This window comes from Lolium rigidum, chromosome 5, assembly GCF_022539505.1.
Source record: "Lolium rigidum isolate FL_2022 chromosome 5, APGP_CSIRO_Lrig_0.1, whole genome shotgun sequence".
NCBI lineage: Eukaryota > Viridiplantae > Streptophyta > Magnoliopsida > Poales > Poaceae > Lolium > Lolium rigidum.
Window position 1 is genome coordinate 151,867,786 of NC_061512.1, and position 12,035 is coordinate 151,879,820.

At 44.6% G+C, this 12,035-nt stretch overlaps 1 protein-coding gene across 3 annotated transcripts; it reads right to left on the reverse strand.

Annotated features, from left to right (window-relative positions):
• Positions 1-7,083: 7,083 nt before the first annotated feature.
• On the reverse strand, positions 7,084-11,830 carry LOC124653632 (G-type lectin S-receptor-like serine/threonine-protein kinase B120). Of its 3 annotated transcripts, none has more exons than XM_047192698.1 (8): positions 11,787-11,830; positions 10,428-11,662; positions 8,774-8,878; positions 8,516-8,688; positions 8,224-8,434; positions 7,908-8,145; positions 7,658-7,808; positions 7,084-7,580 (listed from the first exon to the last, which is right to left on the reverse strand). In XM_047192698.1, the coding sequence occupies exons 2-8, from the start codon at positions 11,617-11,619 to the stop codon at positions 7,281-7,283; spliced, it is 2,370 nt and encodes a 789-aa protein (XP_047048654.1). In that variant the 5' UTR covers positions 11,620-11,662; positions 11,787-11,830; the 3' UTR covers positions 7,084-7,280. The 3 variants fall into 3 exon arrangements, with proteins under 3 accessions (XP_047048654.1, XP_047048655.1, XP_047048653.1); XM_047192699.1 differs by lacking the exon at positions 11,787-11,830 and adding an exon at positions 11,728-11,761; XM_047192697.1 differs by having other exon boundaries at positions 10,428-11,811.
• Positions 11,831-12,035: the final 205 nt, after the last annotated feature.

The window sequence follows — 12,035 nt, forward strand, 5'->3', positions numbered from 1 at the left end:
GTGTTGGAGATATGCCCAAGAGGCAATAATAAAAGTGGTTATTATATATCTTTATGTTTATGATAAATGTTTATATACCATGCTATAATTGTATTAACCGAAACATTGATACATGTGTGATATGTAAACAACAAAGAGTCCCTAGTATGCCTCTTAACTAGCTTGTTGGTTAATGGATGATTAGTTTCATAATCATGAACATTGGATGTTATTAATAACAAGGTTATATCATTGTATGAATGATGTAATGGATACACCCATATTAAGCGTAGCATAAGATCTCGTCATTAAGTTATTTGCTATAAGCTTTCGATACATAGTTACCTAGTCCTTATGACCATGAGATCATGTAAATCACTTATACCGGAAAGGTACTTTGATTACACCAAACGCCACTGCGTAAATGGGTGGTTATAAAGGTGGGATTAAGTATCCGGAAAGTATGAGTTGAGGCATATGGATCAACGAGTGGGATTTGTCCATCCCGATGACGGATAGATATACTCTGGGCCCTCTCGGTGGAATGTCGTCTAATGTCTTGCAAGCATATGAATAAGTTCATAAGAGACCACATACCACGGTACGAGTAAAGAATACTTGTCAGGAGACGAGGTTGAACAAGGTATAGAGTGATACCGAAGATCAAACCTCGGACAAGTAAAATATCGCGAGACAAAGGGAATTGGTATTGTATGTGAATGGTTCATTCGATCACTAAAGTCATCGTTGAATATGTGGGAGCCATTATGGATCTCCAGATCCCGCTATTGGTTATTGGTCGGAGTGAGTACTCAACCATGTCCGCATAGTTCACGAACCGTAGGGTGACACACTTAAAGTTGGATGTTGAAATGGTAGTATTTGAATATGGAATGGAGTTCGAATATTTGTTCGAAGTCCCGGATGGGATCCCGGACATCACGAGGAGTTCCGGAATGGTCCGGAGAATAAGATTCATATATAGGATGTCATTTTATGTGAATTAAAATGTCGCGGAAGGTTCTATGGAAGGTTCTAGAAGGTTCTAGAAAAGTCCGGAAGAAACCACCAAGGAAGGTGGAGTCCACATGGGACTCCACCTCCATGGCCGGCCAACCCTAGTGGGGGAGGAGTCCCAAGTGGACTCCCCCTTAGGGGGCCGGCCACCCCCCATATGGGAGGTGGAACTCCCACCTTTGGTGGGAGTCCTAGCTTGGCTAGGTTTCCCCTCCTTTTGGAAGGTTTTGGTCCGGGTCTTATTCGGAGACTTGGAGACCAACTCTTGGGGATCCACCTATATAATGAGGGGCGAAGGGAGGGGGCCGGCCACCCCAAGACCACAACCTCGGCCGCCCCTTGAGTGGCCGGCCACCCCCTCCCAAACCCTAGCCGCCCCCTCTCCTCCATAGCTCCCGCGTGCTTTAGCGAAGCTCCGCCGGAGTTCTCCACCGCCACCGACACCACGCCGTCGTGCTCGTCGGATTCAAGAGGAGCTACTACTTCCGCTGCCCGCCGGAACGGGAGGTGGACGTCGTCTTCATCAACAACCGAACGTGTGACCGAGTACGGAGGTGCTGCCCGTTCGTGGCGCCGGAACCGATCGTGATCAAGATCTTCTACGCGCTTTTGCAAGCGGCAAGTGAACGTCTACCGCAGCAACAAGAGCCTCATCTTGTAGGCTTTGGAATCTCTTCAAGGGTGAGACTCGATACCCCCTCGTTGCTACCGTCTTCTAGATTGCATCTTGGCTTGGATTGCGTGTTCGCGGTAGGAAAATTTTTGTTTTCTATGCAACGTTATCCTACAAAGAGGTCTCCTGCCTTTGGTCCCTTCATCATGAAGCTTATTTCTGAGGTGTGGCGTCAGAAATTTGAGGGTGCCATTCTGGAACCATTTTCATCACTCACTGCTCATAAACGCAAGAACCTTCTTATCAAAGATCATGAGCTCCTAGCTTCTACCTCAGCCCCTGCAGCTCCTTCCGCCCTCAGCGAGCTCCTTCAGCAGGTCCTGCAGATCCTTCCACTGCTCCTGCTCGCCGGCTTGATGGCTTCATTGCTCATATGGCTCTTGGGGCACCTCCGGCTCACTCCGCATATGATCCCCTGCTCGAGCCCTCTTGGTAAACCAAGCTCAAGATCAAGGTAAAGAAGACCTTCTGCCTCCAGCTCGATATTCAGGAGCGTATGTATGACGCCTATGTGGCAGAGAAGAAAGCTCGACGCCGTCAGAAGAGCATCATGGCAAAGCTTGGTGTGGAAGTGTCTCCTCCAGGATCTGAAGAGAATATCCTTCCGAAGCCTCAGTGGATTTCTGCTCATAGCCAGTGGTCTGATGGCGAGGATGGACCCTCCTATGATGTCGACTCCGATATTGCCGGGGACTTCCTTGATGGCTAGGGACGATGGCATCGCTCTTCAACCTTTTTGGCATCTTGATGTCAAAGGGGGAGAAGAGTTCTATTAGGTTCGGGATTTGCATGGGAAGTCACAAGCTTGCGTTTTCTTTGACTCTTTATGCTTGTGACTTATGGTTATCTATTGTTGAGAACTACTTATTATGCTTTATGAACCTTATCTGTGTGTGCGTCATAGGGGCTATCTATTTATGTATGAGACATTATCTATCTATCTATCTATGGTAAAGACTAAGTGAACTTCATGTGGTATGATCTCTAAACTCAACACTTGTCTTTACTCACATATGGTTGTCTCTTCTCTCTACAAGTGATGAATTTTTTTGCTTACTAAGCATCTTTGCACTTGTTGGTGATTCGTATTTACTTGAGTAGTTTGATCCTAGATTATGTGCCTCTTATTCAAATGTTAATTCTATTAGATGCACATGTCTAGGGGGAGTTTTTTATGCAAATCTTATATTTTCTCTGCTCAAATACTCTCATCTTTTGCAAATCTTATATTGTCATCAAGAAACCAAAAAGGGGGAGATTGAAAGATCATATCTCATTTTATATGTAGTTTTGGTGTTGATGACAATGATAATATATGAACATTTCGGTTTATAAGATTTGTAGGTTATTACATTCTCTAGATGCTTAAAGCGTGAAGAGTATGCAAGATATCAGAAAGAAAAGAAGAAAGAAAGAAATGAGAAGAAGAAGAGAAAAAGAAAAGAAGAAAAGAAGAGAGAAGCCGGAGGCTTGGGCGGTACCGCCGGCCTGGCCACGGCCGGAGGCTCCGGCCATGGTACCGCCCAAGGTACCGGTGGCGGCGGGGCGGCTCAGTATACTAGCCAGGGGGGTTGGAGCCCCGGCGGTACCTCGGCCGGTACCCCGGCCGGAGGCTCCGGCCCCCCCCCCTCCCGGACCGAGCCCCTCTGGCCACGTGGCCTCCTCCTGATGGTCGCGCGCGTCGCCTAGGAGCGGTAGTACCGGCCCAAACTGGCCGGTACTACCGGCCACCCCTCTCCGACGGCTGTTTCGGCAGCCACTATTTAAAGCCTTCTTCTCCAATGTGCTAGGGTTGCTCATTCCCCCTCCAAAAAGGACATACACCATTGTTGAGCCACCAAGAACATCAAATCCATCGGATCTCCTCCCGCAACCACCCAAATCCCTTGTGCTTTGGAGAATCGAAGGAGAAGACCCCGATCTACATCTTCACCGAAGCAATTTGCATTTCCCCCTCATTTTGTTGAGGGCCCCCTTGCTAGTGTTTCTCTTTGGATCCCTAGTTGATTTGTGTTGATGTATTGTTGTTGATTGTTGTGTTGTAACAGATTTGGGAGCCTCCAATTCGGTTGTGGATGTGTGCCCCAAGAACCTTGTAAAGGCCCGGTTTCCGCCTCGAGGAAATCCCTTAGTGGAAGTGGGCTAGGCCTTCGTGGCGTTGCTCACCGGAGATTTGAGTGAAGCCTTCGTGGCTGTTGGTTTGGCTTTCGTAGCAACCACACTCCTTCAAACGTAGACGTACCTTCTTGCAAAGGAAGGGAACTACGGGAATCATCTCTGTGTCATCGCGTGCTCCACTCTCGGTTACCTCTATCCTATTCTATCTCTTATATTGCCTAGGTAAATCTTGCTTAGTTGGTAGCCTTATCATATAGGTAAATTCACTTAGTTGCATATCTAGAGAATTTACCTTTGGTGTCAAACCTATATTGAAAAAGAACTAAAAATTGGTTAGCACCTATTCACCCCCCCCCTCTAGGTGCGGCATACGATCCTTTCAGTCACATCACGTCACGGGTGGTAGGCAGCGGCCGCACGGTGCAAAGTGAGGGAAAAGCATGGAGTTCTCATGTTTTCGCGTGTATGCCTATGAGCCACCGCACGGGATCAATATTATGTGGCGCCACCGTCTATTTAAGTCTTTCCGTTAAATTCCTATGTTTTCTAATTATTCTATTTTGTAATCCTATGATCCAATAAAACCCTTAGTGGCTCAAAGCACGCGGCATTATCTGCTCTTGACAAAAGAAAAACCTTACTTGTCAAGTAGGGTTGCCGCTATTTTCTCTATTCTAAGAGCATCTCCACCGGCGGCTCCCAAATATGCGCCGGCACTCACATATGGGGAACACCGGCACGCGTTCCTCCATTTGGGGAAGGCTTCCCCACACGGTCGGCCCCAATATGACAACCCTAATAAACGTCAAAAATTCAACACAAATTGATGGCAAATTTCATTCGATTTCTACAAAATCCGGCAAATTTATACAAAAGACGGTTAGTTTATACAAAAGACGACGAGTACGAACTAAACTAGCGCCAGGGATGCGGGGCCTTTCGTCGTACGCCGCGAGCGTCCCATTGACGTCGCGGCCAAACCACCAGCTCCGGCGGCCCGTGCGGTTGAACCGCCCGGCCTTGGGGCCGGTGGACCTAGTGACCTCGACGTCGCGCTCCTGCTGGAACAGGCGGCGCCATTCTGGGCTTGTCGGTGCCCACATCGGGAGGCGGTGTTGGTCTGACGTCATCTACGACCGTCGCTCCTCGATGAGCGAGCGCAACTGATACCTTCGATCCGGATTATGGATTGTAGTATTGTAAGCATTTTTCCTAGAAGACCTAGGTTTAATCGAACCTTGGGAAGCACTGCTAAAATGGTGTAAAGAAAACGTATACAAGACTTACTAGTTGGTTTAATTTTATGTTTACCGGACCTTTAGTTTACTTTGTTTTATGTTGTGTTCAATAAATGAAAATAGGCCAGGCTCAAGGATTTTCCTGCAGCTATGCATACATATAGAAATGACGTATAAATGTGTAGTAAATAAAATAGGGATAAGATATTTCTGAGCAGCACATCCTTACATAATGTTGCCCCTAAAACGAGAGGTGAAAAGAGTCTATTGGTCCAACCATTGTCCCCGCAATCACGAGTAACAACAATTATTAAGTAAATGAATATAAACCAAAGTATTAAGCTAGATAATTGCGCCGTTGATCCCGAGTGAATCACTAAACGTGTACCATTACTTTCCCTTTTGTCACTAAGATTTCGTGATATCACGCCGTTCTCCCCTCATCCCACCTCTTTCCTTGATCGATCTGATATATATGGGTACCTGTAGATCATCGAATCGAGGCAAAGAGACAAGGATACAAGATTGCAAAGCTCATATTCAATTCCTACACAAATTCATGAGCTTAGATGCATATAAACGCTGTGAGGATTCACCCCAATTCGCAGCCCGCGTGGACTACTCACACATGATAACTAGATCAAAGATAGAAATTATGTTTGCAAATACTTGGATTGAAATCACAATATTCTTAAAATGGTCGCCAATTCTCTAAGAGATCTCATTACAATGGTGATGGATGTGGCTATGGAGAAGATGGGAGATGAAATGGATGAATAATGGTGGTGGATCTTCTTCGGTGTGGTGTAGATTGATCTGATGAATGGCATCTCTGTTTGGTGACGAATGGCTACCTTTTTGGTGTGGCTCCCTTCAAATAACTTATAGAGTTTGACATCGGTAGCGCTGCGGCACACTGTACGGGCGGACGGTAAGGGTGGGGCTTACTTGTACTGGTGCCCGCTAAACTCCCTCGAACCGACTTTCGGCCTCTGGTTTATTTTGATGCCCTTGTGACGAGGTTTTTCTTTAGTAATTGCAGGTCCATTTTTCATTAAGACTTGATTTACTGCAATCCATTCAAAGATAGAAATGATTGCACATCTTTGCAATAAATAGTCATTAGTGACACACTTAGACACTTAGAGAGAAGTTTAGTGAAATTCTTGACATAGCAAAGGGTTTAAACGTGAGGAAAAATGACGTATTTCACAGCCATCAGCAGCTCTGGTCCATCCGGAGGAGGCAGCAACACCGCGTAGCCGGCGGCGGACAGATGCCAGTCGTGCCGCAGCCGGTACTCCATCGGCACCGAGATGTGGTGATGGTAGCTAGAGCACATCGTCCTCGTTCAACGTTAGCTGGTGGGAATACTCGCTGTCGGCGCCGCTACCACGAGCCTCGTAGTTGTGCGCCATGGATTCGATGGTGGCTAGGGTTGGGCGGAGACGGTGGTGTCGACGGGGTTAATGTAGCCAAACCGGCCAACATCGTTGCCACGCGGGGAGTTAGGTCGCCGCCGCGTGGGCGTTCGTACGACGTCTGTTCTCTTTGTTCTACTTGCCGCCTCAGTTTTCGGTGACGCTTATTTAAAAACGCGATCTGCGCCATGTCTTGCTGATAGCCGGGGCCCATGGGCGTTTTCCTACGTGGCTCGAGGGGCCGGCGCGCCCGTTCGGCACCCCGCGCGAAGGGACCGACACGGTGTTGCTGGCGGTTTTATTGGGTTCGAAACGACGCCGGCACTTTATTGAGCGCGTCGATGTGAGCCTAATTTTGCTGCCGGCCCCCAAATTACTATCGGGGGTGCTATTAGGCTCGCCGGTGGATATGCTCTAAGGGTGTGTTCGGTTTGAGAACCAAGTGAAATATAATGTCATGGTTCCATTTCGGAAGAATGTGTTGGTTTAATTCTTGTGTTCAGTTTGAGCTAGAATATGGAATGGGTTGGTTTCGTTCTTCTGTTTGGTTGGAGAGTGTGTTTGGTTGGAGCCGCAGGATCCAAATTCTCTACAACAATATCAAAGCTTTTTAATTTCCCGAGCAAATTGATCCAAATTCTCTAAAAATAAAATTACTAAGAAAGTAAATGCTCTCAAAATGAAGAGCAATATTTTCTTCAGACAATTTCACGTGTCGGCTAAGCATCAAATTCAGGTAGTACAACAAACAGGACCCCAGGAAAAGAAAATTGCAACGAAGATAAGTCTTATCGGTGCAATTCCTGCTATTGCTCTGTGAAAAGCTTTAAATTATTATCGCCCCTCAACTGTTGTAAGAGTCCTCCTATCCACAGAATCATGAACGTAGCCTCGTTTCTTTGCCATCTTATTTCTGTGAGAAAAATACAGCGGCTTATCAGGCGTTGCAGTTGGTGTGCTTCTACTCTCCAAGACTGACACAACCGTTGACATGGCTGGCCTAGCATCCGGGTCATCCTGAACACACAAGAGCCCAACATGGATGCAACACAAAACCTCTTTAGTCGAGCAGCTCTCGAGAATAGATGGATCCACCAGATCTTTTGACAAACCTTCTCTCCATTGACTCCATGACTGAACAATTCAAATAAAAGTTTAAGTCATGCGGTCAAGGCATACCGGGCACTGGTGATAATCAGTCGTAATCTTACATATATTATAAGGTTAGGGAACTCCTTGGTGTTCTCGGTTGAGCTAATCCTTAGACCAGTAACAGTTTCCAAGACCAATACCCCAAAACTGTAGACATCAGACTTAACAGAAAAGAGGCCTTCCATCGCATATTCCGGAGACATATAACCGCTGGATAAATCGTATCATCAAATAGACTTGTATTTTTGGATTGAGTTAAAATGTATTACTTTGATGAACTGCACATACAAGATTGTAGTTAGTACTTACTATGTTCCGACAACTCGGTTAGTATTTGCTTGTTGTTCATCTCCACCAAAGATTCTTGCCATGCCAAAATCAGATATCTTGGGATTCATATCTCCATCTAGCAAAATGTTGCTTGTTTTGAGATCCCTATGAATTATCATCAGTCTTGAATCTTGATGGAGGTAGAGTAATCCTCTAGCAACTCCTTTTATTATATTAAACCGTGTCGTCCAATCAAGCATTAGCTTATTTTCAGAATCTGCAAGAATGGTATTTGAGTTAATATAAGATGTGGCATCAAATGCATTTGACTGATTCATTTATGATCAGAACATACTAAAAATAAAGGTGTCCAAGCTTTTGTTTGGCAGATACTCATAAATAAGTAACTTTTCATCGCCCTGCACACAATAACAAACAAGCCTGACAAGGTTTCTATGCTGCAGTTTAGCAATTACGACTACTTCATTCCTGAACTCTATCGCCCCCTGCCCAGAACCTCTACTCAGCCTTTTAACAGCAACTTCCTTGTCTCCATGTAAGAGCCCCTGGATTATTGCAACAAGTAGAAATAAGGTTATAACATACTCCGTACTTGCGATTAGGGACACTGTAGAGTTTATGTTTACCTTGTAAACTTTGCCAAAGCCACCTTGTCCAAGTAACTTGGACAGAGAGAAGTTGTCTGTTGCAGCGACTATTTCCTCAAAGCTAATAAATGGAACTTCACAAGTTTCCTCTCCGAGCCCGTCAGTAATACTCAAATCGCACACTTTCAGACGTCCTTTCTCGTCATGTTTGCCTAAGAGAAACATCAACTTTGTTGTCTTCAAAAAGCCACAATATGTGCCTTCCAAATTGTTTCAAAAATTAAATCAGTGTACTACCTTTAAACCTGTGGAACCATACAACGCATGCCAATAGAAGTAGCAGCAACAGACTTGCTGAAATTGCTGGTACAACTTTTACTATGATGCTCATTTGCCCTTTGCCTGAAAAGAACAAGTTCATCAATTACGAGATTCGATTTATCGTATATCATTACTTTAGCAGTTTTTTATAACTGAATTACCTGAGTATCAGGAGTAACGTATAGTTAAGTTAATTGCATCATTAGATAGTAGTATAAGACGAACTATATATCTATATAGCGTGTGCGCTCGCGTGAATATTCGCGACTTAAGACTTTGGACGTTTGGTGACAGAGTGGCTAGAAAACTAGCAAAAAAATAATTAATTGCATCATTAGTGTTTTAGATGTGCACTTGGGTTCACTACCAGTATCAGCATTTTGGCATATATTGCTTTCACTAATCTTCAGTCACCTTAACTTTATTGTAATCTCAGTAAATTTTCTAAATGTTTTAGATGCATGTTTTGATGATGTAGTAGTACTTAAGTAAATACTCACGTGGCACTTCCGTATCCTTGAATTTACATTAGTTGTTTGAATTCTAGGGGCGAGACTGGAAAACGTATTATTAACTATGTTGCTCCCTAAGCACTTTAAAGAGCATCATTTGAAAATAATTATATTGTTATTTGAAATTTGCACTAGTTTCTACTGGTTATTTTGTGTTGTGCAGTTATGGAATAGTGCAAGTTTCTGTACAGTGTGTGCAACTTATGTAATTGATTTCCTGGTTCCCTATTATTTTTCTTTATCTATAAGGATAACTCCACTCCAGGAATTTTTTACATTCTAGTTAATATTTCTTATTTACCGCTTTTATTTTATTTTTTGTGATCTGGTTTTTTTTTCTTTTTTCTATCATGGTTTATCTACTCTAGCAAGAAAGAGATGGGAATAAAGCATACTTTCTGATGTTGGTTAAAGGTTTATGAGAAGTATGTTCCAAAAATCAAGCTCCTAATTCTACGACCATGGTGAAATAACGGATCAATGGATCATTAACCGAGTAGATCCCTTATATCTAAAAACCCATACGGATGTATCCCAATAAAACCTCAGTGAAAAACAAACAAATAGCAAAGACAACAGCAACTGGATGCAAAATCAAAGGCTACTGCAAAACTGGCCGATTTCAGGCAACTGACCATTAGACCCCGTCATATTCATATGAGATGTATACTACAAACACCAAAAATTTGACTACAGGATAGGAATAGGACATAATAATTAAATAATCTGCATACTGAAAGCATAGTCCTTGAACTAACATGTTTGGCATCCAAAAACTAATCGGAAAATATATTGGAAAAACATGCCCACTGTAGTCCCTTGGCGCGAGCGGAAATTAAGCTGCCAGAGTCATTTTGCTTTGGGCCCTGGCATAACTTTCTTTTTTTCTTTTCCGGATTTTTACATGCACCAATGGAATAATGGATGTTGATCATGTGGTAGAGTACCCTCCATTGATTTTGCTCCATGGAGCCAAAGTACCAGCAACTCACAAGTTATTAACCAGTTAAAGGCAACGAATTGTTATGCTCTTCTTCTTATGTTAACAACTTAACATAGAAAATCCTGGACCGGAACGTTCATGAACATAAACAAGAGCAATAGAAAGAAGATTATACTTGACAAGCCTGCAAGACGGAGATACAGTTCTTCGTTGCCGATGTCGCCACCCTTCGCCACATCAATCAGCTCCCCAGTCCACATCAGGCACCTTGTTGTATCCCCATCAATGTTACTAGTGCTTAGATTAGCATAAGCATACGCTAGACATGAGCAATTTCTGCTGCACTCTGTTGTGCATTCATCAAAGCTTTTGTTCCACAGGCGTAGGAATTTGTCTGGCACCTTCATTGCCGGCAAGGTCAAGAAACCGTCTCCTCCACCACACTCTAGTGCCTCCTTCCGCCGGCAACCTTGAGAAAAATTGCCTGTGACCCACTCTGTTTTGTTAATAGGGTCAAATCCATCAAGGCACTTGCATGCGGGAATTGCATCTGTGTTGTCGCAGTAGCCATATGCACCACAGTACCCATAGAAATTGCACCGGTAAGCTGGCCAGGGTGTTATGGGGGTCCAATCTGTCAAACTGGTATTCCATCTCAACAGCACCGTCTTTCCGGAGTAGTCAATCTTGTACAATATCCTGGAGGAGCCATCTGATAGCCCAAATGTTGCATAGGACTCACCGTCAGTACCCTTGTAAATCGTCATATACAAAAGTGAACTAACGGTCTGGAGGCCCATGTTGGAGTATATATAGCCTGTCCATACTGCAGCACGCCAGTATGGCACTGACCCATCCCAGACAAAATACTGTAGGGGGCTGTTAAGGTCATTCCCACCAGAGAACCTGCCTTTTGATGGGTCTTCAGGGCCTTTCCAGGAGACCATCCGCCATGGTGGACGCGTCTTGTGGGTCGTCCGCATAGGCATGCCAGCAAGCACGGTGTCACTTGGGTTTTCAAAGCTCTGCCATAAGATGGCACCATCTGAAGATAGGACTACAAGGTTGCCATTGTTGAGAAGTTTGACCGATGAGTTGCTACCAGTGACAGTGTTTGTGATCCAGAGTACGTGCTGACCACTGCTTTCAGATAACACAAGGGTGGAGTTGTCGGACATACCAAGCATCGCAGATGAAGCATCGGTGATCGGGTTATCACGGTTGGCAACCCAGACGACGGTGTGCACAGGGATGTCGTTGAACCATATGCCAACATACGTATTTTGAGTTGAATTTGAGGGGGAAAAGAAGCCTAAGGCGAACGAACCTTGGTCAGATGTGAGAGTTTTGCCAGGAGTGAGTCTCATCCCAGGGGCAAGAACACTGACAGGTGTGCAGAGAAGCACAGACCTGAAGGGCCAGGAAATCAGCAGCAAGATGATGATGCAGTGGACAAGAAGCAGATGCATGCTTACCGCAAAGGCCATAAGATTGGGTGAAGATGGAGAGAAATTTACGTTGAACAAAAACTAACCTCACAACTGAAATAGGTGCATCGTTGTTCCAGTTTAATCCTGTCAATAGTTAAGAGAGAGAGAGAGAGAGAGAGAGAGAGAGAGAGAGAGAGAGAGAGAGAGAGAAGTGTGAACAGGGTACTGTTTTTCAATACTGCGTGATTGAAGTGGTGGAATGGTTCGTAATACTATCACTATCGGCATATGAACAGTCGGACTGGAAAATACCAGGAAAGTGACAAGCTGACTATCAGACCAAGCAAGCAGTG